The following is a 24771-nucleotide window of genomic DNA, read 5'->3' on the forward strand; positions in this document are numbered from 1 at the left end:
AGACTGCAGTCACAAAGTGGCCACAGACTTTTCTACCAAGCCTTGACAACCCGTTAAAAGGCCTAGAAATTGTTGTTGGTTTTTTTTCAGTAAATATCTTCCAAGAGGAAATTTTTGTTAAGAATACTGCCGTCTTTATTATATATTGGTTACAAATTTTTTTAATTTAGCTTTTCTCGAATAAGATCTCCCTCTTCCTAGGGGATTACAGTACGTGTGGTGACCTTGCCCGAGGCTATAAAACCCGGTCACTTGCAGAGCATAGTAGACAATCATGGCTTATTGTTGTGGCGTATCTAATAATCTAACAGTTCTTTAGTGTCACAAAACCTGTCGCCAGCTACATGAAGTGGCCGATTTGCTGCAGTCGCTTCTCTGTGGAATAAAAAAAAAAAAAGAAGAGGTAGCTTGGCTTATACATGATCCTCTCCATTAAAGTCTATTGGAGAAAAGCAAAGCAGTTTTCTGCAAATCCACAGAGAAAAAAAGATAGTGTAGAATTTATAAGCCTCGATTCATCAACGTTTTTACGCCCCAAAAATTGGAGAATAAACTTTGAAAAGTTGCAAAATTTTTAGCCCAAGTCAAGAGTTTTCACGTCAGCTCCACTGATATGGGCGGGATGGGAGCGCCGTGAGGGCATGACGCCACAACTCCTCTAGTTCATGACGACCTGAGGCTTTCCCTACACCAGAAGTCTTACTCAAGTCCTTGAGTGGAGTAACATTTCTGGCGGGGTGCACACTACTCATCAGATGCTCCCGATTCTTTGAAAGGCGTGCACCTCTTAATGAATCAGGAGCGTCTGACTCCATCACACCCCCTCATCAATCCCGGGCTAGAAAACCACCGGGCTTTAGGAATCCGGGCCATGGTGTGAAAGATGAGGGTCCCAGAGATGGAACCTCTATAATGGAAATTTGCAGTATTGGCAGACCTCATTGTCCCTTCGAGTGATCAGCCAAATAATCATCAACAATATTAAACTCTGTATATTAGCTTAAAGGGGTTGTCTAGTATTCGAAATACCCATGCCCATACCGGTCCATGGGCCAGTGATAGGTATTGCAGATGATCTCATTTGAAGTGATTAGGGTTGGACGCAATGCCACATGGAATTGCACGGACTGGCTGGCAGCTGTATAGAAATATATGAAGCTGTCAAACTCGGCTCAGGAGAGCCGCCAGCCAGTCCGTGCACTGATCTCAGGATGATTTATACGGTAGTCTAACTGCGGACCAAGAAATATATGAACCCATTCAAGTTTTTTGAAGAATCCAATAAAGGAGAAGGTTTAACCTCTATAATTTAGGCTCTGATCACACACACATCATAGCTTCCATTCACACAGAAGCTTTTTGAACAGATCCCAGCCACTTACAATAGAGTTCATAAAAAAAAAAGTAACCACTAATGGAACGGCAGAAATATAAAATGTGAATTTTACCCTTGAATCAACCTCCACTACCAAATACTGTCAAGTCGCCATCTAGTACATTAACCTTTTTTTTTTTTTTTTTTAACTTATATTCTGCATTTTAACTGCAGCGTAAAAATCCAATAAACTCTGCGAGGATCAAACCAATATTAGAAAATATATAAGTGCTCTTTTGAAAAATATATGGGTAATGGTTTGAGGCTGTAACAGAAGTCTTAAGATCTATAAAGTTTGTAAGAAACAATAAAAAAACAACAATAGTTAATCTCCTTCAATATCCGTAAAAATATTTTTGACCAAGTAGATAAAGCAGCGGACTGAGGATTTCCCACACTGCCGTCCTCCCCGCGGTGGTCTCCTCTCGCACATCACAGTTCAGTCATACGCAGAATATTTATGATAAGTGTTTGAAAATGATGGACCCCTTTTCCAAAGTTTCACAAAAAAATGAACCAAGATGCAGCCAGGGAAATCAGAATATTCTTCAGATGTGAAGAAGCTGAAGTCTGGTGGAAAGACATAGGCTACTGCTAGGTAAGAAAGGAATAAACTGTGCTGCATCGGAGGGCAAGTCAAGTACGAGACCACTTCTAATGATACCGTTACTTGGCTGGGATAATGCCAAAAAGGTGCCACGTGGTACAGGTACCATAGTCTTTGGTTTTTGCTGGTAGCGTATCATCTACATGTATCAGCTCATGCCGTGACACAGCCTCCATAAGGTACAAATGGTGAGATGCCAAGAAGTCCCAAACACTTCCAACGCTCTGCTTCTATCCTGATAAGTGCCATTTTCCTAATGCCTCAGTATTGTGGCAAGTGGCTGATAATGATCCAAAGGCAACCCATCTTAAGGACAGATATGGACATCGGTCATGGGTACTGGCCTCACTGGAGAAGATTTTCAGCACACGAGTAGTGAACCATTTCATACATAGACCGGTTGGCAATTCTCCGTCTCACTTGTGCTCGTTTCTTGACTTTCTTCCCTAGATTCTTCGAAAGGTGAGGGCTCCATTCGAGATGGCTTTGGATAGCGGAAAGGATAGCCATTATCATCAAAGAACCTTCTGAAGGTAAATTCGTAGAAAGCATGTTCCGTGTGCTTGCTATTAGGCGACATGAAAGTGTCCCAAGCCATGGTGCTGTCTCCACTCTCATTCCACGGGCTTTCTTCATCCACCGGATCAAAATTGGACGTGTCCATTGGGTGACTGATTTTAGGGACATAAGGTGCTGGCTGCCGTCTGATATCAGAAGAGAAGTCAATGGACTTGAAGAATGGGTGGGCTTTAATTTCATCTGCCCCATTTCTGCCGAGTCTGTTCTCTGCAGCACAACAGAGTTTGGTGATCAGATCTGTCGCCTCTGGGCTAAGCTTGATCTGGGAGGGAATGTGAAGTGTGTTCTCCCAATTTATTACCTTTAAAAACAAAAGTGAAGCCAATATTAACGCATAACATACCACATACAACTGATGTAAAAAAAAGTAGAAATTCAAACCAAACTAGATCAAAGCCATTTTTGTTACTGCTGACTACTGGTGATGAGTGAACGTGCTGGGATAAGGTGTTATCCGCCGTGCTCGGGTTCTAACCGAGTGTCTCCGGCGTGCTCGAATAATATGTTCGAGTTCTCGCGGCTGCATGTCTTGCGGCTGTTTGACAGCCTCAACACATGCAGGGATTGTCTAACAAACAGGCACTATGGCAAATGTATAACCCCAATATTACGTGCTGTAATTACCGGTATGTTCAGGAAAAAAAAAAAAAAGTTTAAATGTAAAATTTTTTTTTTAGCATTAAATTACCGTAACTGATGTTCGATCTGAATTTACTGACCAAACTGTGGCCAAATAAATCCCCATGTTTCTGTATTGAGGTTGGTGGATTTTATCTTACATATAGTGTACAAATAAAAGGATAAATAACGAATGAATGAATGACTGAATGAATGAATGAATAAATAAATGCTGATATATACAGTGGGGAAAAAGGTATTTAGTCAGCCACCAATTGTGCAACTTCTCCCACTTAAAAACACGAGAGAGGCCTGTAATTGACATCATAGGTAGACCACAACTATGAGAGTCAAAGTGAGAAAACAAATCCAGAAAATCACCTTGTCTGATTTGGCAAGATTTATTTTGCAAATTATGGTAGAAAATAATTATTTCGTCACCTAAAAACATGCAAGATTTCTGGCTCTCACAGACCTGTAACTTCTTCTTTAAGAGTCTCCTCTTTCCTCCACTCATTACCTGTAGTAATGGCGCCTGTTTGAACTTGTTATCAGTATAAAAAGACACCTGTGCACACCCTCAAACAGTCTGACTCCAAACTCCACTATGGTGAAGACCAAAGAGCTGTCAAAGGACACCAGAAACAAAATTGTAGCCCTGCACCAGGCTGGGAAGACTGAATCTGCAATAGGCAAGCAGCTTGGTGTGATGAAATCAACTGTGGGAGCAATAATAAGAAAATGGAAGACATACAAGACCACTGATAATATCCCTCGATCTGGGGCTCCACGCAAAATCTCACCCCATGGGGTCAAAATGATCACAAGAACGGTGAGCAAAAATCGCAGAACCACGCAGGGGGGACCTAGTGAATGACCTGCATAGAGCTGGGACCACCGTAAAAAAGGATACCATCAGTAACACACTGCGCCGCCAGGGACTCAGATCCTGCAGTGCCAGACGTGTCCCCCTGCTTAAGCCAGTACATGTCCGGGCCCGTCTGAAGTTTGCTAGAGAGAATTTGGATTCTCCAGAGGAGTTTTGGGAGAATGTCCTATGGTCTGATGAAACCAAAGTAGAACTGTTTGGTAGAAACAAAACTCGTCGTGTTTGGAAGAGACAGAATGCTGAGTTGCAACCAAAGAACACCATACCTACTGTGAAGCATGGGGGTGGCAACATCATGCTCTGGGGCTGTTTCTCTGCAAAAGGACCAGGATGACTGATCCGCGTACATGAAAAAATGAATGGGGCCATGTATCGTGAGATTTTGAGTGCAAACCTCCTTCCATCAGCAATGGCATTGAAGATGAAACGTGGATGGGTCTTTCAGCATGATAATGATCCCAAGCACACCGTCAGGCAAATGAAGGAGTGGCTTTGTAAGAAGCATATGAAGGTCCTGGAGTGGCCTAGCCAGTCTCCAGATCTCAATGCCATAGAAAGCCTTTGGAGGGAGTTGAAAGTCCGTTTTGCCCAGCGACAAGCCCAAAACATCACTGCTCTACAGGAGATCTGCATGGAGGAATGGGCCAACATACCACCAACAGTGTGTGCCAACCTTGTGAAGACTTATAGAAAACGTGTGACCTCTGTCATTGCCAACATAGGATATATAACAAATTATTGAGATGAACTTTTGTTAATGACTAAATACTTATTTTCCATCATAATTTGCAAAACAAATCTTGCCAAATCAGACAAGGTGATTTTCTGGATTTGTTTTCTCATTTTGACTCCCATAGTTGTTGTCTACCTATGATGTTAATTACAGGCCTCGCTCATCTTTTTGAGTAGGAAAGCTTGCACAATTGGTGGCTGACTAAATCCTTTTTTTTTTTTTTTTTCTACGTACAGTGGGGAAAAAAGAGAAAGATCTGGGCTCTTACCTTTAGTTGCGTTTCAGTAGGGTTGGGGGCAAGGAAAGGCGGCTGTCCGACCAACATCTCAAACAAGATGACGCCCACACTCCACCAGTCACAGAGCTGTGTGTACCCTGCACAATGACAGCAGACCGTGGTAAGACAGCATTCATGAGAGCAAATCGGAGTTTATTATGTGATCATTCAATATTTTTTACGTCTGTTTGTATTAAATATTTTTCATGATTATATGCAATATCAAAAAGTGCATCCATCAAATATGTATCTAAAATTGTGCATTTGATTCAATGACAGAGTAAAGTTAATTTTCCAATATTTTTTTTTTAAAAGTTCATCCTTCTATTTTTTCCTATATTCAGATTTCAGAATAAAAAAATGAAGTTTGTATATTTGAAAAACGGAAATTAAAGCTTGGTTTGGGTCGCCATTTATCAGCAGTTGGAACTCTGAGGGCTTGTTTTTTTGCATGTCTAAATGTCATTTTTATTAATATTAATTTAGGATTCATATGTTGTTAAAGGGAGCGGTGATGACCGAAAAAAAGAATAATTCTGGCTTTTTTGATTTTTTTGTTGTTGTTTTGCTTTACTGCGTTTACCATACAGGCTACATATTTTTCAGTTTTGATACATCGGAATTTTAAGGATATGCCAATACCAAATATGTTTTTTTCTTATTTTTACAATGGAAAAAATGGGTGATTTTTTTTTTTTTTTTTTTTTTATGTAAGGTATTTTTAGAAACTCTTTCACTTTATACCCAGTGCTTAACATGAGTACCAGCATGGCAGCAATGGGGGCATTTAGCCGGCCCCGAGCTGCCAAGACATCCCGCATTTGCGTTGATGGTGGGAGGCAGATGGACGCTAGAATTTCTTCACCATGGAGATTGCACCACTGATGCTGCCTGTTAATGATGACAGTGCCATTTAAAGGGTTAAACAGGAGTGATTGTACCTAGATCGGGAAGTGGGTGATATGGGAAGCTGTGTCAGTAATCATTTGGGATCTAAGGGGTAATGTTTCTCCTTGTGGACAGTTACAAGCCAGGCCTGGCATGTCAGAGTGAGGAGACTTATACACCATGCATGCTCGTCTGGGAAATTAAATATGCAATGTGTCTCTTCAGAGAGGAAGAGGACTAAAACTCAAGTGCCGCCTATTGGAAGTAGCAATCCTAAAAGTCAATATCGACCCTTTAATGAGCCTTGCCACATGACTTAGGATAAAAGCCAAATCAGAATCCCAATTTGCAAACAGTGTTTCGGGGTGCTGCCCCTCATCAGTGCAAAGTATTAAATTTGATCTCATACTTCCTACTTCTAATAGGTGGCGCTAGAGATCAAGTCCTCTTCCTGTATTAAGAGGCAGTTTGCATATAGTAATCATTTGGGAACACTTGTGACATGGGAAGGATCGTTTGCTGTCACCCAAGGATCTGGTATAGAACTTTGCGAAAAACCTTGTGTATTGGTTTAAATGTTTAAGTTTTTGACCAGCATCTCATATTTGGGTTGTTTACCATATATGTCTATTAAATCTTTTATTGTTGGGTCAATTAAAAAAAAAGGCTTCTGAATCGGTCCGTCTAGCTTCTATCATCAATTTTGGATTTCACAGAAACGATGGCTCCAAGTGATGAAAATGCTGAGCCATCATATGGACAGAGGATTTCTGGACTCCTCACCTTTACGCAGGAGAACTTCTGGGGCGATATAGTTAGGGGTCCCCACTAATGAATGAGCCAGACATCGATGGTGCTGTCTCTTAGCTCTTTGCTCCAGCGTTTTCAGACGATCTCCACATCTGCAGTTGGATACATCGTCCCAGTGCTCGCTGGGCTCCATGCTGTCCTGTCGAATGTGATTCCCTGAGAGATAGAAAAATCTGGAATGAGCATAAGAGTTTCAGAATTTGTCTCCAGTGTATCTATCGGCTGACTTAAATGTCAGGCAGAGTAAATACACTGAGATACTTATTAATAAAAGATAATTATTAATGACATTAATCACATTTACAATAGTAAGTTTTAATTTTTTTAGCACATAGTAAAAGATACAATATATTTCATGATCTTTCAGAAGATCGGCTTATTATAGGATAGCATGGTTAGTGGACAAATGGGCCACAACCAAAAGAGGTGAAGAATACAATTTTTGCCGAGGACGAGTTTTGCTAAATATTTGGGCAGTTTGTGCGCTACAAATAGGCTAAAGCAGATTTTTGATATACCGTATTTTCCGGCGTATAAGACGACTTTTTAACCCCCGAAAATCTTCTTAAAAGTCGGGGGTCGTCTTATACGCCGGGAATCGACTTGTACGCCGGTGTATATGGTGGGTGGGGAGGGGGAGTGATCCTGATGACGAGGGGGCGTCTCACAGGAAAGTGAGTAATCCCCATTACCTTATCCTAGCGGTGCAGCGTGGGGGTGTCAGTGCTGGGAGCGGCGGCGGCTGCTGTGTTCTGGTGCGGCGGCTCCTCTTCTGTGTGGGGCCTCTGTGCTGTGAGGTGGCGGCGGCAGCGGCGTATCTTTATCCAGTTGGGGCTCCTCCGGCATCTCCTTAGCCCTGGAGGCCCCGCCGCAACTCCATCGGTGCAATGTGGTGGCCTCCGGGAAAATGGCCGCTGCTCAGATTCAGATCTCATGTCCCGAGATTTCGGGACGAGATCTGAATCTGAGCAGCGGCCATTTTCCCGGAGGCCACCGCATCGCACCTATTGAGCTGCCTCCGGGAAAATGGCCGCTGCATTGCACTCATGGAGTTGCGGCGGGGCCTCCAGGGCTAAGGAGATGCCGGAGGAGCCCCAACTGGATAAAGATATGCCGCCGCCACCGCCACCGCCCAGCACAGAGGCCCCACACAGAAGAGGAGCCGCCGCACCAGAGCACAGCAGCCGCCGCACCAGAGCACAGCAGCCGCCGCCGCCACTCCCAGCACTGAGACCCCCACGCTGCACCGCTACGATAAGGTAATGGGGGATACTCACTTTCCTGTGAGACGCCCCCTCGTCATCAGGATCACTCCCCCCCCCCCCCCCCCAAAAGGCACATATTCACCGGCCCTATAAGACGACATAGGGTGTATAAGAAGACCCCCGACTTTTAAGAAGATTTTATATTTTAACTGGTAAAGTTGGGGGGTCGTCTTATACGCCCAGTCGTCTTATACGCCGGAAAATACGGTAATTTATTTTTTATGTAAACTATTATAAATCAGTTAGGTCTTGGACAACCCATTCCTCATGCTTTGGGCTCATCCAGACTGCTGTGCACATCGGTCCCAGATCGGACTAACCAAGGATCTCTTGCTTTGGGCTCATCCACACTGCCGTGCAGATCAGTCCCAGATCGGACCGCAAGGCACGGACTGACCACAGAGCTCTTGCTTTGGGCTCATCCACACTGCCGTGAACATCAGTCCCAGATCGGACCGCAATGCACGGACTGGCCGTGGGTCTCATGCTTTGGGCTCATCCAGACTGCCGTGCAGATCGGTCCCGGATCAGACCGCAATACACGGACTGACCACGGATCTCTTGCTTTGGGCTCATCCAGACTGCTGTGCACATCGGTCCCAGATCGGACTAACCACGGATCTCTTGCTTTGGGCTCATCCACACTGCCGTGCAGATCAGTCCCAGATCGGACCGCAAGGCACGGACTGACCACAGAGCTCTTGCTTTGGGCTCATCCACACTGCCGTGAACATCAGTCCCAGATCGGACCGCAATGCACGGACTGGCCGTGGGTCTCATGCTTTGGGCTCATCCAGACTGCCGTGCAGATCGGTCCCGGATCAGACCGCAATACACGGACTGACCACGGATCTCTTGCTTTGGGCTCATCCAGACTGCTGTGCACATCGGTCCCAGATTGGACCGCAATGCACGGACTGGCCGCGGGTCTCATGCTTTGGGCTCATCCAAACTGCTGTGCAGATCAGTCCCAGATCAGACCGCAATGGACGGACTGGCCGTGGGTCTCATGCTTTGGGCTCATCCAGACTGCTGTGCACATCGGTCCCAGATTGGACCACAATGCACGGACTGGCCGCAGGTCTCAAGCTTAGGGCTCATCCAGACTGCCGTGCAGATCAGTCCCAGATTGGACCGCAATGCACAGACTGACTACGGATCTCTTGCTTTGGGCTCATCCAGACTGCTGTGCACATCGGTCCCAGATCGGACTGCAATGCACGGACTGGCCGTGGGTCTATGCTTAGGGCTCATCCAGACTGCTGTGCAGATCAGTCCCAGATCGGACCGCAATGAACGGACTGACTACGGATCTATTGCTTTGGGCTCATCCAGACTGCTGTGCACATCGGTCCCAGATCGGACCGCAATGCACGGACTGGCCGCGGGTCTCATGCTTTGGGCTAATCCAAACTGCTGTGCAGATCAGTCCCAGATCGGACCGCAATGGACGGACTGGCCGTGGGTCTCATGCTTTGGGCTCATCCAGACTGTCGTGCATATCAGTCCCAGATCGGACCGCAATGCACGGACTGGCCGCGGGTCTATGCTTAGGGATCATCCAAACTGCAGTGCAGATCAGTCCCAGATCGGACCGCAATGCAGACTGGCCGCGGGTCTCCCGACACGATTGTGACAGTTTCATTCTGTGCATTAGAGGTTCCTGCTCATACCAATGTGCACAGACATCTGAATCAGCCCTGAGCCTGTTTACACGTATCCATTTTTTTTCTCATCCCATTTTTTTTTTTTTTTTTTTTTTAGTAAAGCAGGAAGACTTTCTGGACTTTTTTAGCCGATGACTTAGCAATGGATTAGTTAATCACGGATGAAAAACTGAAGTACAAAGTCTGTCTTCTGTGTGTCATCCGTGTTATACAGATTCCTATAGGCTTGAATGGCCGAGTCTGATCTGCAAAAAGGATGAGAATTGGGCAAGCTCTGATTCTCACCAGAGACACGGATACATTTTTATAACTGATGTGTGTACGAATCAATTAAATTCTATAGGTCCGTGCGCTGTTTGAGGAAACAGAGAGCGCGAAGACGTGTCACATGGATGTGTGAATGAAGCCTAACTGATCAACTTTTTGAGGAGTGGCAAAAGTGATGGAAACAGTGCAAAAGGTCAAATAATGCGCAAATATTTTCACCTTCTTTTACCACAATTGTGGAGCATAGCTCTTCATAAACCCACCACAGTGTCTAAAATACGTAGTAACAAGCACAGCATGCGTTTGCATTGTGGATACCCATAAATACTTGCTTACCTTTCTGATAGTATTTGGAGTTATGCGTCCATCTAAACCCAGTACAAAGTCCAAAATCTGTTAACTTTATATGTCCATCTAGATCAATGAGGATGTTATCAGGCTTAATATCCCTGTGGATGAATCCCATCTTGTGGACACTTTCAATGGCCAGAGTCAACTCTGCAATGTAAAACCTGGCCAAATGCTCTTGGAATACCTCCATGCGTATTAGGAGACTCATCATATCGCCTCCAGGGATGTAATCCATCACAAAGTATAAATTATCTTTGTCTTGGAAGGAATAGTAGAGTTTCACCACCCACTCATTGTCAGCCTCGGCCAGGATGTCTCGCTCAGCTTTCACATGGGCCACTTGATTTCTGTTAAGAACATCCTTCTTTCTCAGGGTCTTCATAGCGTATAAAGCTTTGGTGTCCACTTTGCTGGCCAAGCAAACTTCTCCGAAAGCACCTATGCCCAGGGTATTAATCTTCACAAATAAGGACTTGTCCATTTTGGCTCTTTTTAGCCTGTTGTAGTTGGACTCCTTTTGGTAAAGGATTTTTCTCATCTGTTCCTGAACGGCCTCACAGAGTCCAGCCTGAAAAATATGAGCCATCAAACATACATGTAACATGGTACGGCAGTATAAAGGAGACAGGAGTTCGCTCTAGATCAGTGATGTCAAACTCGAACACATAGAGGGCTAAAATTCAATGCTTCGACAAAGTCGCGGGACAACCTTGATATTTATTTTAAAAAAAGTCTACAGTTGAGGAAGCTTTTCCTGATCATCAACTATAATGATGAACCTGTTCAAATGCAAATAAGCCTAAAGGAGTTGTCCCATTAACAAAGAGCATTTTAATTAATAGATCTTAAGAGTCAGATCACATGACCGGAGCATTGGGTATTTCCTCGCGGGCAGGGGCGTACATAGAAACTATATGGCCCCATACCAGAAGTTCTAATTGGGGACTGTGACAAGCCTGCACCTCGCCACCCCACCTGACGTCACTATTATGTCAGAGAGATCACGCAGTATGGTCTTCGCACTTGCACCAATGTAACGTTCTGCACCCCCTGGGGACACATAAGGTCAGCTTGGCACAGTTTTACAAAGACACCCCCTGTCCAGGATTATATCGGACCATAAACCAGCCCCGGTAGCATGGAAAGTTTAGCTGAGAACACAGACGTGTGGATTCGTGGATAGAGATAAAAGAGCAACCCAAGGTTAAACTATATATTTACTTGCCTTAAGGGCACACTAGACAATATGCTATATACACAAAATGTATACATATACAATGGTCAAATATGCAAATACAAATAGTGGAAGGACAAAGTATGCACAAAATGAGAGTCAGTTACTAGTCAGATGAAAGGCTAGTGGCTGGTGGGGGAGGGGCTGCCACATGGGAGGCTGGTGGTCCCGTCTGTTCCTTGACTTCTCCCCACATGATATGTCATTGTGACCTCCCCAGAAAAGCATTTAACCACTTGGGGTTACTCCCCTCCTGCCCCCTTGGCTGGACTTAAATCCCCTCCCCTTGCATCTAAAAACTCCAAAACCTAAGATGAGTCATAACTCCTTAATGGATGGTCCTAGGGAGGCGTTTCTGGTGATATGTGATCTGGCCGGGCCTCTGCTACGTGTTGAGACCAAACATGGCTTTGCTGCCTGGCTCCTACTAGTCATTCTATATAGCTCCCCACCATGGGGTGCTAGAACGGATCGAGAACCTGGAAGGTGTTCAGCCCTTTCCAGAGATCTTGAAAATGTAACCAGTGTGTGGTTTGGATGTACAATAGCTTCATATTTTCCTTGTGAAATCCTAGCTGTCTGAACAAAGTTACACTACATCAGCTCCACAGGAGGTCTTCTTGAAGGAGCTTGGATACTAGCTAGTGGGTCTGGACCACCTGCTGATCTAGGTGTCCTGTTACAGCTACACATGTTTTCAGGAGGTTTGAAAGCCATTAAATCCCCCCATCCGGGTCACAGAGAGAATACCTCACAACTTTGCAGCCCTTACAAATTAGTTTTCCTCTTACTGAAGCCATTTGATTGCCCTTTCATTGCCCCCATAAATTATGATGCTAACAAACGTTCTCCCCAAACACAGTATGATACCCCAACAGTGAATTCCTCCACACGAGCGGTATGATGACCCCACTCTACCCTCAACTTCATGGCAAAATATAGTCACCCCAACCGAGCATGGTGCCCTAACAGTGATCCCCACTCAGATATCCACCCAGTATAATAGGCCCCACATAGTCCCCCATAAAGTTTAATGCGCCCCACATAGTCCTCCATACAGAATAATGGTCCCCACATAGTCCTTCACACAGTATATAATGGCCCCGCATAGTCCACTCCAGTAGGGATAAGTGGATCAACAGCAGGTGATGAATTAACGAAGTAACAAAGGATCCCAATAAGTATATACCGTACTTTTGCAAAACCATTGTGGATTTCCCAAATGTAACAATGCAGACCACTAATATAAAGCCATGCAAAACAAAACTAACAAACATTTTACTGAAATTTTTTTTAAAAATGCTTCACTCGTGCACTTTCTATAATTACTATCCACATTGTTTACAAGGTTCTGAAGCAAATATCTTGTGAATGTCATGTACTGGAGACAGAAGGAGATCCTTGAATCAAAAATAGACGATTCTTTCTCTCCAGCTGTCACAATTAGACAATCTCAAAATAAAGGTTTCAGAAAAATGTCACTAAATATAGCAACTAAATGACCACATCATCTAATATATTCTGGGATGTATTTTTAAGCGGTGCCCATGATCAGTCTATATGTCTGACAGAGGGAATGTAGCACCAGCTCTTATTACCCAACCAGCAACTGTCTGCGCTCCAGAGGCATATTTTCATATTTTTATGTTGAATAATTTATTATCCTTATCTACATGTAGCCATGCTATTGTCGGACCCGCAAAGCTAGGCTACTGCCTAGAATAATGCGTCCACATTTTAGCATCTCAAGCCCATGTCCCAGACCCTACTGTAAAACCTTATGTAGTCCAAGTTTGGTTCACAGTGAGGAGTCCAAGTCTTGTGAATGCTAAAATGTACTCCTCATTACGGGCATCTGAATAGGACCGTAAAGAGAGACCTTTGGGTCAGGTCTCCGTAACATCATGGTTCAAGACAACTTATAACAGTATGGCTGTATTGCCACTCACTGGCATTGACCTATACCTGGCAAAAACTGAATTGGAGGGCACTGCAAACTGTATTGTCGTTCCTTGGAAAAAAAAAAGGACATCAGACGGATAGCACTAGGACCAATGGTATTCAGTTGGGCTTCTCAGATGACCGTTTTTTACATGGACCAAATTGGTGTGCACACGTTCACATTATAGCCAATGTTCAAGAGCACATGGCCGATTTTCTCTATATCGCCCAACAGTCTGCGAGGAAAAAATGGCAGCTACACTGGTCTGACTTACGGATCCCACTAGTGTATGTAATTAGCAGGCAGCTCCATCACTCGTCTGCTATGCGGATGAGCACACGGAACCAGTATAGAGAACTAGATATTGATAGGGTTGACAGAGAATGATTCTTCCCCATGTTATTGAGCCTTACAGATTAGTGTTAAACTCGAGAAACAGAGACAATTACCTCGGCCATCTCTTGTTCCAGCTGTAGCCGCCTATTAATCTTTTGCTGGTAGGTTTTTATTACATTCTCCACATGTTGCTCCATGTAAAACTTGAAGGCAAATGGTGAGTAGCTCTTGATTCTCGATTCCCTCTTTTCCTCATCCTTGCTATTTTTACGCACCGGTACAGGTGACGTTTGTATCTGTTTTTTATCCTTCCCAGACTTACTGGTTTTGGAAGGTTTATTTGCTTTCTCATGTTTTACATCACCATTGACTTCGTCCACTTGATTATTTGTCACGTTGTCCACGACGCGCAGATTCTGCTCCACTCCTTTGCATATAGAGTTTATATCATGCTGCTCTGGGTGGAAAATGTGCTTTGGGTAGGGTGGAGGTGGAAATCTCATATCCTGACTACTATAATCTACATCAATCCCATAAGCACCTTGGCCACCAACAGATAATGGATGGGACTCAATCTTCTCTAGATTGTCTGAGACCGGTGTTTGTGAAGGCAACCAGGCAGGGTGTGATGGGCCCACTGCAGTCAGGGGTTCTGGCCTCAGCACCCTCATACTCTTTACTGGTTGAAGAACGTGGGCTGAAGTCAGAGTCGTGATGGTTGGTGAGACCATAGAAGTATCTGGTTTGTTCTGAGGCGTTTGCCACATTGGCACTTGCTTTTGTTGCTGGTGGTTATTAAAGGAGTTAGTACGGCTTGGTACCTGGGACTCTGTTCTGAAGGGGACATGTTGCCGTATTGAGGATTCAATTACAGCACCTTGTAGAGAATCACGGCGTGACTGCTGATTTTGCCACACACCTCCCATATCATACATTTCCATATTCATGCTATTTGGTGTTGGATTCAAGAGGTTCTGAGGAGCATCTGGAAAGTCGTTAGTATATGGAGACCCCCTAGACATGACAAGCATCTGATGGGAAGGACTTGACTGCTTGTGGTGGGGATGTGGCATGTACAGACCTGCTGATGCTTGCTGAAATGTATGGCCTGGGCTTGTCTGTACCACTGGTCCTTTGTTCTGAATATTTACATAGCCACCATCTTGTTGCATTTTGTTTTGAAATGAAGGGGTTCTTTGCACACCGTAACCCATCGGCTCTCCCTGTACAATCAGATGCTGACGGGAATAGTGTGGGCTGTTTGATGTGTGAGGAGGCTGCATTGGTAAACCCTGGTTGGTGATAGTATAGTTCATGGCAACTGATTCTACATTGGCAGCATAGGCCTTCTGTTGGTGCTGATGGCCTGCGGTAGTAGTATGAGCAGTAGGTCTTGGAGATGGTCCATTCATTGCTCCTGACTGAGGAGCAGAAAGCAAATAGTCCATGTATTGCCGTGGAACATCATTAAGAACATTCGCACCTTCAACAGGAAAGTTCGGACCATCATAGGTTGCATTATTCATTGGATGGTAAGGCGGAAAAGGTTCACTTGGTCCTTCAAAGCTTGACCGGTGAAGAACGTTATTTGGGGCTGGACCTTTCCCTTCAAAATAAAACACATACAAATAAAAATTAACAGCACTAATTACTGTCCAACCGCTTTTCTGCATGTACTGAATTAATGCACAGGAAACAGAATTTTATAGGGTAACCTTAACTTAATACCAACTCCATATTTTATTGAATTAGGTCTCGGTATTTATATCCAACTGGGACCGGTATAGAGTGTTTTAATACTCCCCAGCCATATTTAACCATAAATAAGCCTCAAATTATAGTATTTGACTCTATTTAATCTCAATCTTCTGCTTAATGTATGTCCCAGAACTATGCATATGTAAGCACATGTATGCCCATATAAATATATAGTAAAACGTAGTCCAAAATGGCAATGGTCTCTTGGCATTAAAAAACTTATGGTTCATCACATTATAGGTTTCTCTGGTTAGTGCAGGCTTCATGACAAACTGACATAGTGGCAAACCTCTTTAAAGAGAATCTGAGCCATGAAAATGGTCCCAGACCACTATTTTGTCTGGATACAAATTAATGACTTTCTGAACTCACTTTTACTCTGCTTCAATAAGCTGGCAAATAGTCCTTGCTCTGCATCTAATGCAACTCTAAGACTCCTAAGCTAGTAAAATAGTACAGCGGACTCCTAGATGCCTCATTAGCATATATAAAAGGACTGTTCGCTAACAATTCCTGAGACCCTGCTAGTCTCCACTTCCTGGGACCCAGCTAGTTTCCACTCCCAGGGAACCCGCTGGACTACACTTCCTGAGAACACGCTTGTCTCCATTCCCGGAGAACCCGCTCATTTCAACTTCCAGGGTAACCGCTCGTCTCAACTCCCGGGGTTACCGCTAATCTCAGCTCCCAGGGTTACCGCTAATCTCAACTCCCAGGGTTACCGCTCGTCTCAACTCCCAGGGTAACCGCTCGTCTCAACTCCCAGAGTACCCGCTGGTCTCAACTACCAGGATATCTTCTGGTCTCAACTCCCGAGGTAACCGCTCGTCTCAACTCCCAGGGTAACCGCTCGTCTCAACTCCCAGGGTAACCGCTCGTCTCAACTCCCAGAGTACCCCCACTGGTCACAACTACCAGAATATCTGCTGGTGTCAACTCCCAGGGTACCCGCTTGTCTCAACTACCAGGGTACCTGCTTGTCTCAACTATCAGGGTATTCGCTTGTCTCAACTACCATGGTATCCGCCGGTCTCAACTCCCAGAGTACCCGCTTGTCTCAACTACCAGGGTACCTGCTGGTCTCAACTTCCAGGGTGCCCGCTGGCCTGGTGGGTTCCACTTCCTGGGAACTTGCTGGACTTCACTACCTAGGAACCCACTGGTCTCTGCTGCCTGATAACCCACTGACTTCCACTTCATAGGAACCCAATGGACTCTACTTCCTGGGAATGACTCCTTAGCCAGTCATAGGCTGCAATTGTGACCCAGCACATCGTGCCGTTGCCTGTGTAGTCATTTCCGGTGTGTTGAAGAAAACCAAGAAGTTGTGACTAGTGAGAACCCAGGAAGCATTAAAACGAGAGCAATGGGAGATTGGTGAGTACAATTTATTTTATTTTTTAATGATTTTTTTTCTAAATATTAGCTGGACAACCCTTTTAAAATACTCTACAACTAAAACTATTATATAAAATAGCATGAATGTGCGTACAGTGAATCCATTATTCATAAGGGATTTTACCTGGTGACGTTTGCTTTATTACTTGAACGATCTGCTCATTTCTGGGGTCCAGATATCCCATTTTACTATAAAATTCAAGTGCTGCCTCAATGCTCCGACTCCCAGTCTGCTTCAAAGCTCGTATTGCCATTTCCTATTTACAAAGAAAATAACGACGAGTAAATTAGAAGATTAATGATAAATGGTCTCTAGATATCATAAGGAACAGTGTTATTCATTCTATCAGAATACAGCCAGCTTTATAGATGATGGGGAGTGCGTTGGGTTACTGGTTGATGACTTAGAAATACATCAATACAATAACTGCAATTGTTCTTGGAAGATACTGGGTCTTCTTGTGGAGATCCAGCTGCTGCAGGGAATTCGATAAGCAGTGCTTCCTGGGAAAAATATGTCAGGTAGCTCTCCAGTAGGGTAAAAACAGTCTCCCTAATGCCCCCTATAGCTAGCAACTATGTAAGTCAATTTACTACCCATTAATGAGCCTTGAAACGTAACTAGGGTTATGAGCTAAGTAAGAGCCACCATCTGTAGACCTCAGTTTCGGAGTTCTTGCTTCTCGTCAGTGTAAAATACCCCTGTATGCAAATTAGTTCCTCTCCAAGAGGAAGAAGGCTGACTGTAGCGCTACCCATTGGAGATACGGTAACTATTCTTCAGTATAGAGTTAGCTTTCTTACTTGGACATGAGCTAATTTACATACCTTTTTCCCAGGGAACACTGCCAGGCCTTTTAAGTATCTAGCTGGTGGCAGACTTCAGATACAACGGTTGAAATAGCAGATTTCCACCATTATCTCCCCAATTATTGCCCTTCACTTAACAGTGATCCAAAGGCCATTCTAAAAAGGCTTTATGGTTTTTCTTTTTTTGTGTGTGTCTATTACGGCGTTAGTAAAAAGTACAGTTAGACTAGTGATTGCGCATCGGTTGGCTACGTCAGACCTCATGTTTATTGCCAGATAAAAAGTCATAACTAAAAGCTGCCAGTTTAATCAGGCTGCCAATTACCCAATGAATGAGCGAAACGCAGAGAAAAACATCATCATTCTTGGCGGTGCATTGTCCTGTGAAAACAGCACTCACACAGTCAAGAACAATGGCAGCCTGTGCTGCGTGCACTGAGCGATCTATGATAGATAGTGCAGCATGGATCATTTACCATGGTCAGCCTCTATATACAGGCTATTAAATTACTGTTGATCAGTAAAGGTTGGTGGATGTTTAATTCCGCAAGTTGGTCCATGTAGGCAGACCCCGAGACAATATGGTATCAACATACACATCCAAATTCCTACGATTGTTTGCCACATTAGATAAATGTCAGCTGATGGATCCAATGTTGGTAGAATCCATTTTGATGTGTCTGTCGGAAGCACAACAGTTTCCTGGCAGTGGAGAAAACACGGACTGGTGGCACATTGGATTGCAACATGCCCGATCCTGTGTTCCTCCATTTGAAACCAGTCCTCGTTACTTTAAGTGATATCTGATTTATTTCCAGTTCTCAGGCCAAGGCTTATCTACCAGTTACATTGGCATCCTTTCAACGACAATTAAAAAGAGTGGTATGACAGTTTCACCCCCCAAAAAAAGAAAATGCGAAAGGAAAAGACAGAAAGGAGGTCCAATGAAACTAAGCAACAAGAACAAATATAAAGACACGGCTCGTAATATGACTTCAGGTTTCCATTCTGAATCAGAATGGATTAAGATTATTTTCTTAGCACCACAGAACAACAGTGGCTAAAATAAGAGATGGCGTGACCGGCTGACACTTCATGGATGTCATGAGCAGTTTTACTGAAACCATCCATTATATCACCAAGAGTGATCCCACCCAAAGCCCATGCAGTGTTCTAATTATCTCAATCTTGACTATAACTAGAAAAACAAATGAAAAGGTTTTGCATTGACAAGTCCACATTTCCATTCTGTAGCTGTTACATTCATGAACACATCCATTAGCACATGGGCAAGCTTTCCGTTGGAAGGCAATGTACAGAATTATTTTTAAATTCTAAAAATGGAACAGGATAATCTTAAAATGTACTGTATGCTGCCACAATAGTAATGGAAGGGCCATCACTAAGAATTTTCATATGCTATATTCAGTATTTCTGTACAGTCAAAGTAATAGTGTGGCTGTATGGTGCAAGTCCCTATGGGTCCATGTTGCATTTTTTTGGTCCCTTAGAAGCAATGCCCTTATGGTATAATTTTTATTTCTTGCACGTATATATATATATTTTTTCAAAGCAACCTATAGAATTATAAGTTACCTATGGATAACTACACAGGCCCCACATTACACAACATGGTTGTGCGCAAAAGGCAAATTTTTGAGAAAAAAAAACTACTGTTTCATATTTCGTATTTACACTTGGGGACATCCATGTGATGCATTGGTCAGGAATCTGATTTCAATGAGTGCAGTGTAATGCCTACCTTCACCTGTGGAGGCGTTGTCGAGACACTAAGCACTTGCTGTTGGGTTGCCCACCTGTTAAAAAAGATTTTTGGGGATCACAAACAATGTGACGCCCATTTACCAGATTTTAGTTTAGGGACCCTACTAACAAAAAGGGATTATCCAGAGTGAACAATCCATTTTGTTGTCAAGACAGCTTGGCCTAACATTGAAAATTCTGATCAATTTGAAGTCATCATCTTCATAATTGTATCCCAAGCTGTAAATATACAGAGCAGCAAGGTATAAACCAAGCCTACCCTACAGATGGGTATCAATTTGTGCCTAAATTTGCAAGATTTTCTGGTGTAAAGCAGACGCTGTTTAGCATACTCACTGAAAAGGAAAGGGAAGGGAAGGGAAGGGAAGGGAAGGGAAGGAAGGAAGGAAGGAAGGAAGGAAGGAAGGAAAGAAGCTAAATTGTGGGAAATGTCACACTTTTTGTAAGTTTCTTTACAGAATTTGTAACTTTTGCAAGTTCTTGCACAATTTGCCACTTTTTGGGGCTCAGTTTATACAAAAAACTGGCATAAATTGATTGCTAAGCATGGCTCAAGCTGTAAAGAAAACCAAGGAACTTTCTATGTGATGCAGGAGTAAAAGAGGCCACATGACATACCAACAGTTTATTTTTTTCATAGTTCAATAAATTAATGAGACTGCAGGAATTCACCTATAACGCATCTCACGCAATGGATTACTCCAAGTCACTGCTGAGAAGAATGCTGAGCTAATCTGACTTCTAAGAATTTCGGAAAAGAATTGAAGATTCATGGCTAAGATTATAAGCAACCTCCAGCTGTGGCCAAGCATCATGGGAGATGAAAAACTCAAAGACAAACATCAAACTGTTCTTTGTATAATCCCATCGCAGAGATGGAAGTACGGCCGACCATAACAAAGCTGGAGTAAAACAAGAGCAGCTATGAACTATGGAGCGATGGGACCAAGAAGAAAATGTATTCTGAATATGGGCAGAAGTTACTTTTTCATTTTTACACAATATGGCATATTTAGCATTACTGTCTAATTTTTGGACAGTTAAACTTATACTAGATTGAATTACTGTGTAATTTTTGGACAGGCAAATTTAGACTAGAAAGTTTCAAAGTGCACCCTATTTATCATATCTGCTCTTACCGCTTGATGAATTTGGCAACTATTACGACTGTCTAGTCTAAGTTTACAGTATCTATTTATTGACTTAACTTGTGCCATAAGTTCGTGCCAAAAATTTTCCGCACGGTGTCACTAGTGATGAGCGAGTATACTCGTTACTCGGGTTTCCCCGAGCACGCTCGGGTGGTCTCCGAGTATTTGGATGTGCTCAGAGATTTAGTTTTCCTTGCCGCAGCTGCATGATTTGCGACTGCTAAACAGGCTGAATACATGTGGGAATTCCCTAACAAACAGGGAACCCCCACATATATTCAAGCTGTCTAGCAGCCGCAAATCATGGGGTTGGGGGGGGGGGTGAACGAAATCTCTGAGCACATCCAAATACTCGGAGACCACCCCAACATGCTCGGGGAAACCCACACATTAGGCCATGCCTCTTCCACTTAGCCATGTCCTTTCACCAAAGCTACACCTCATAGATGCTGAAATTGTGGAAAACACATGTTAAATATAGTGGAAGTCACGCAAAGAAGCTTTTTGGCGCAAATACGGCAATTTTGTGCTTTTTTTTAACCAAAAAAAATAATCACATGATATTGCAGAGACCATTACAATTGGGAGCACAATTTTGCATATGAAAAAGGTCTCTGCAAAATAATTTTAAAAAATTGTTTAACCAGCAATTTTGGCTGCACCATGCATTGTCTTGGCCAGTCGTTTTACACTTAGGGTACCGTCTCACAAAACGATTTACCAACGATCACGACCAGCGATACGACCTGGCCGTGATCGTTGGAAAGTCGTTGTGTGGTCGCTGGGGAGCTGTCACACAGACCGCTCTCCAGCGACCAACGATGCCGAAGGCCCCGGGTAACCAGGGTAAACATCGGGTTACTAAGCGCAGGGCCGCGCTTAGTAACCCGATGTTTACCCCGGTTACCATCGTAAAAGTAAAAAAAAACAAACCGTACATACTCACATTCCGGTGTCCGTCAGGTCCCTTGCCGTCTGCTTCCCGCTCTGACTGAGTGCCGCCGTAAAGTGAAAGCAGATCACAGCGGTGACGTCACCGCTGTGCTCTGCTCTTACTTTCCGGCCGGCCGTCAGAGCGGGAAGCAGACAGCGAGGGACCTGACGGACACCGGAATGTGAGTATGTACTGTTTTTTTTTTTTTTTTACTTTTACGATGGTAACCAGGGTAAACATCAGGTTACTAAGCGCGGCCCTGCGCTTAGTAACCCGATGTTTACCCTGGTTACAAGTGAACACATCGCTGGATCGGTGTCACACACACCGATCCAACGATGACAGCGGGAGATCCAGCGACGAAAGAAAGTTCCAAACGATCTGCTACGACGTACGATTCTCAGTGGGGTCCGTGATCGCTGCTGCGTGTCAGACACAGCGATATCGTATGGATATCGCTGGAACGTCACGGATCGTACCATCGTAGTGACAAAAGTGCCACTGTGAGACGGTACCCTTACATCTTAGAATAGGTGTCTAAGAAATAATCTAGGACTCCCTGAACAATTATAGGTGAAATAATCGTATATTAGTTGACATCAATAATTGATAATGTCTTAGTTGTGTCCTTCATTTCATTTTGTACCTTCTGCAGCCTCCCACCATACATGATGCCAGTCTTCTTTGGCCAAGTACTAGTCTTTATATTTGCGGCCTAATCATCTATTACATCTTTTTTCTCTCCCTTCCCTACCTCACCAACCCAATACATACTCATTTTCATTCTGTACTTTTACATCTTTTTCATTTATTGACTGTGGCACTATTTTTTCATTTTTTATTATTACATTTCTTATTGGTGTGGAAATACTAAAAAAAAAAAAAAATTGGATTTCTTGGCCTCTTAGCTTTCCCAGAATGAACCAATATAGAAGATGAACAACCTAGTTAATTTGTTATTTTAATAACTAAGTATGACTAAGATTTGACTGGAACAAGTAAAAACAATACTTGAAGCCCGTCCCGTGTATGTCCCTGTATGTAGAACAATATGTGCCTGAAAGTAATATTTCCATTCCCTACTGACTAGCAAGAAATCGTACACATTTTGTACTAATGTCATGGCATAGTAATCTTCTAATCTTTCTAATGAAGGCACAGTGGCATTTTTCCAGAAAAGATCATCTAGATTGGAAACATATGTAACACACATTCGGAGGGGTATAAAGCATTTTTGTGGAACAAGCTCTCTCTACAAGTCATCATTCCTGCCATTCTCGTTTGGGAATGTAAACATTTCATACCTGCTTATTGAAGACAGATTTCTCAGAAATGCTGCGGGTGAAAAACGCTCCATCGACTGCCTATGAAACTTGGCGTACCACTCATTTGTAGCCATTTTTTTTTGATAGTGCAACAAAAAGAAATAAAACTTATATATACCCACACAACGTCATGGTCGAAAGTGTTGACACCCTTGAAATTATTCCAGAAAATGAAGTATTTCGCTCAAAAAATTATTACAATTAGGCTGTGTGCACACGTTCCGGATTTTTTTTGTGTTTTTTCACTAGAAAAACGCGATAAAACCGCGGAAAAAAACGCATCCATTAAGCATCCTATTAATAGAATGCAATCCGAAATTTTTGTGCACATGTTGCGTTTTTTCCCCACGAAGCATGTTCATTAATTTTCAGGATTTTTTGCGGATTTCCCGCTATTTAATGCATTGGGAAGTTCTGGAAAAAAAACATGCATTCGTATTTCCTGCAGAAAATGTCCGGTTTTGTTCAGGAAATTTCTGCAAAGAATTCTGAGGTGTGCACATAGCCTTATGCATTTTGTTGTATACATGTTTATTTCTTTTGTGTGTATTCGAACAACACAAAAAATGAGAAAAAAATACAAATTAGACATAATTTGACACAAACCATGCCAAAAGGAGAAGGATTCAGAGCAATGATTTATAAAACAAACTTTAATTACCATAAATAGTACAAAGATATATTTCAATCACATATTACATTATTTGACTGAAGCACAGGATGGGTGCCCCAAGAATGCTGAAGCAGCGCCCATCCCCCCATTCCCCCAGATGTTAATACCCTTGTATTGGCATGCATAAAAAGAGGCACCTAAACTATCCAACCAAGGTCCCCCCAAAAAGTGGGATTCTATAATAGTACCATTGAGTATGGTGGTGGGAAAAGGTGCTAGCACTTACCAATATACAGAGGTAGAAGGGGGATGCGGTCGGGCGATGGTCCCCAACGCACGTTTCGTGGCCACCAGTGCCACTTCCTCAGGGGGATGAGGCGCTTTTTATGCATGCCAATACAAGGGTATTAACATCTGGGGGAATGGGGGGATGGGCGCTGCTTCAGCATTCTTGGGGCACCCATCCTGTGCTTCAGTCAAATAATGTAATATGTGATTGAAATATATCTTTGTAATATTTATGGTAATTAAAGTTTGTTTTATAAATCATTGCTCTGAATCCTTCTCCTTTTGGCATGGTTTGTTTTGAGCTGATTTGGTGAGGTCGGGGTCGTTTGGCGTATTTACTGCCAGACCTCGTTTGCTCACATTATGCATTTGGGAGTTTTGTGTTCATAATTTGACACAAAACCCGAAAAATGGGCCAGATATATTGTTGGCACCTTTCCAAAGTTATGGGTAAATAACTTCGTTTCAAGCATGTGATGCTCGATCAAACTCACCTGTGGCAAGTAACAGGTGTGGGCAATTTGAGAATCATACCTGAAACCAGATAAAAAGGGGAGAAGTTGACCAATCAGCGACGGGCACAGTATCGACGTAGATGTCATAATGGTTGCCATGGCGACGATGATGTCATAAAGGTTGCCTTGACCAATCAGCGACGGGCACAGTCTGCCGCGAATTCTGGAATCATCATTGTCCATATACTACGGGGACATGCATATTCTAGAATACCCAATGCGTTAGAATCGGGCCACAATCTAGTCTATATATATAATTGTCTAAGGGTTTAATTGTCTGTCTGTCCTGGAAATCCCGTGTCTCTGACCAATCAGCGACGGGCATTGTCCTCCACTGCTGTCAAGTGCCGCCATTG

At 43.4% G+C, this 24771-nt stretch overlaps 1 protein-coding gene and 1 long non-coding RNA gene across 4 annotated transcripts in view; one reads left to right on the forward strand and one right to left on the reverse strand.

Annotated features, from left to right (window-relative positions):
• Positions 1 to 1704: 1704 nt before the first annotated feature.
• LATS2 (large tumor suppressor kinase 2) overlaps positions 1705 to 24771 on the reverse strand; it is a 74180-nt gene continuing 51113 nt past the window's right edge. For all 3 annotated transcript variants that reach the window (XM_077298374.1, XM_077298375.1, XM_077298376.1), the window contains 6 exons: positions 17119 to 17251; positions 13952 to 15444; positions 10312 to 10894; positions 6750 to 6932; positions 5070 to 5176; positions 1705 to 2862 (listed from right to left, as the gene is read on the reverse strand). In XM_077298374.1, coding sequence (XP_077154489.1) covers positions 2368 to 2862; positions 5070 to 5176; positions 6750 to 6932; positions 10312 to 10894; positions 13952 to 15444; positions 17119 to 17251 — 2994 coding nt within the window. In that variant the 3' untranslated portion in view covers positions 1705 to 2367. The remainder of the gene's footprint in view (positions 2863 to 5069; positions 5177 to 6749; positions 6933 to 10311; positions 10895 to 13951; positions 15445 to 17118; positions 17252 to 24771) is intronic.
• Positions 2431 to 6819, forward strand: LOC143817187 (uncharacterized). Its single transcript, XR_013224083.1, has 4 exons — positions 2431 to 2515; positions 3239 to 3320; positions 5087 to 5199; positions 6683 to 6819. It is a non-coding gene; the product is annotated as an uncharacterized LOC143817187 (long non-coding RNA).

This window comes from Ranitomeya variabilis, chromosome 3, assembly GCF_051348905.1.
Source record: "Ranitomeya variabilis isolate aRanVar5 chromosome 3, aRanVar5.hap1, whole genome shotgun sequence".
Taxonomy (NCBI): Eukaryota; Metazoa; Chordata; class Amphibia; order Anura; family Dendrobatidae; genus Ranitomeya; species Ranitomeya variabilis.